The sequence below is a fragment of the Nothoprocta perdicaria genome, unplaced genomic scaffold (assembly GCF_003342845.1).
Source record: "Nothoprocta perdicaria isolate Ctin4 unplaced genomic scaffold, notPer1 scaffold_257, whole genome shotgun sequence".
NCBI lineage: Eukaryota > Metazoa > Chordata > Aves > Tinamiformes > Tinamidae > Nothoprocta > Nothoprocta perdicaria.
Window position 1 is genome coordinate 622,272 of NW_020455485.1, and position 1,868 is coordinate 624,139.

At 34.8% G+C, this 1,868-nt stretch overlaps 1 protein-coding gene across 1 annotated transcript in view; it reads left to right on the forward strand.

Moving 5' to 3' along the window:
• The first annotated feature begins 766 nt into the window (after positions 1 to 766).
• The window catches only part of CCDC122 (coiled-coil domain containing 122), an 8,108-nt gene continuing 7,006 nt past the window's right edge, over positions 767 to 1,868 (forward strand). Inside the window, exon 1 of the mRNA XM_026040442.1 lies at positions 767 to 880. Within this exon, the coding sequence (XP_025896227.1) occupies positions 767 to 880 (114 nt within the window). The remainder of the gene's footprint in view (positions 881 to 1,868) is intronic.

A 1,868-nucleotide genomic window follows, 5' to 3' on the forward strand; every position in this document is an offset into this window, starting at 1 on the left:
CAGCAACAGCCCTGAGCACCCAAGGGAGAATTCCCTGAGCCACAGTGCCCCTTGGGCCGCTCCTAGGTTGTCTGTCCGCCATGTACTTGAAAGAGTCCTCACGATAGGCACCAACCTTGTGCATCTATTCCCGAGAAATCAGGAATTTGTCATTTACTTGCTAGTTATTCCTGAGAAAGCAGTACCTTATTATTACTATGAAGAAAGTAGTGGCTTTTTTAACAATATAGACTTTCTTCATTAACTTCTATTTGAAGTGATACAAAAATAGCATTGTTTAAAATCACTGAGCTCTGCATTGATAGTCATATCAATTTTTGATTTTGTCAGTGTGACCACTTTTTTTTTAGCTTTTTTTTTTTGTCTTAAAGATTTTGAGGAGTTAACAGTAACAGTCTGATGATGGCAAAAGTGTTTAGGCTAAATAGGAGGGAATCGGATGCTCTTAGAGCCATGACTACATTCACAAGCTGAGGATCTGTCCTGTGAAGCAGCCAGAGAAACACTGCAATACTTTATTTTAAAAAACTCCTCAAGAAAGAGTTTTAATTCTCATTGTCATTGACAATCAGTATCCACCCATAAGTGATCTGTTCTTGGTAATAAAAAATGAATTCCACTGAAATTGTGTATTGATCCAGGCTCTCATACAAAAGTCTTTAATATTGTTCTTTCACTGAGTGAAAAGTTCCCTTTCACTAAATGAACTATGATAAAATATTTTACTTCTCTTTTATGTTCCTACAGTTCTGCCCCTCTGTCTAAAATGGCCAAACCAAATTCTCCATCGCTAATTGAAGTTGTAAAACAAGTTGCAGAGCAGCAGCATTCACAATCCTCAGAGATAGAAAAAAGCAAAGCAGTTCTTTTCCAGTTGCAGGTACTAATCTTTATTTAGAATAGCTTAATTTGCACCATGCTGATTAGATGAGGAAGTATTCCTGTGAACAAGAGATGCTAATCATATTTTGTTTCTCTGAGGAGTTTAAGGCAGCTACTCTGTTTTTGTTGTTGCTGGTTTTTTTTGTGAATGGCACTTAATGCTTTGCCAAAACTGTGTATGTGTATCATTACACATAAGATTTCACTACCGCTAAAGTTTGTTATAGCAGGTTTTAGCATAATCTTTCATTATTATATTAAAAAAAAAATCCCACTGAAAAAGGGGGAAAATGGTGTTTAAAAAGCATCTCTTTTGGCAGATTTCCCTCAATTATATCATATTTCTTGGCATTTTTTCACAAGAAATATATATATATATTCCTTTGGGTTTGGAGTGAATGTATCCTAAGCAGAGATTAAATGCATTTTAATTTTCTAATAGTTTAGGAAGCACTGGTCATATGCAGTTTTCCTTAAGGCTCTGTAGTCAATTATTAAACTTTCAATTCCCATTTGAGCTTTTGAGGACAAGTTTCTACTGAGAGAAATCCATCTAAGTTTTTGGAAAAAACAGAGTACTATTCAGGCGTCTTGGAAAATGTGAGAATGGAAAAGGATATGCCATTTTTCTATTGTAACAGCTTCAAATAACCAATGCATTTGAAATAAGAACTATAGTTTGAAATTTTGCACCAAGATAATTTCTCTTGAAAAGCAGTGAAATACTTTATTCCTTGTGAATGTATAATAACTCACCATACCTCTGAAGAACCATTCTCTTAAATGAAATTTAAGATATAACATAGCATGATCCTATTACAATAATTAATATATGATTGAGCAATTTAAACAGATTTTATATTTTCAAAAACACAGAACTTCCAAATCGTGGAACCCAGGTTGCTCATTTTCTTTCTTCCTCCATGATGTTTGCTTTCTTCTAAGAAAGGGAAGGGAAGGGAAGGGAAGGGAAGGGAAGGGAAGGG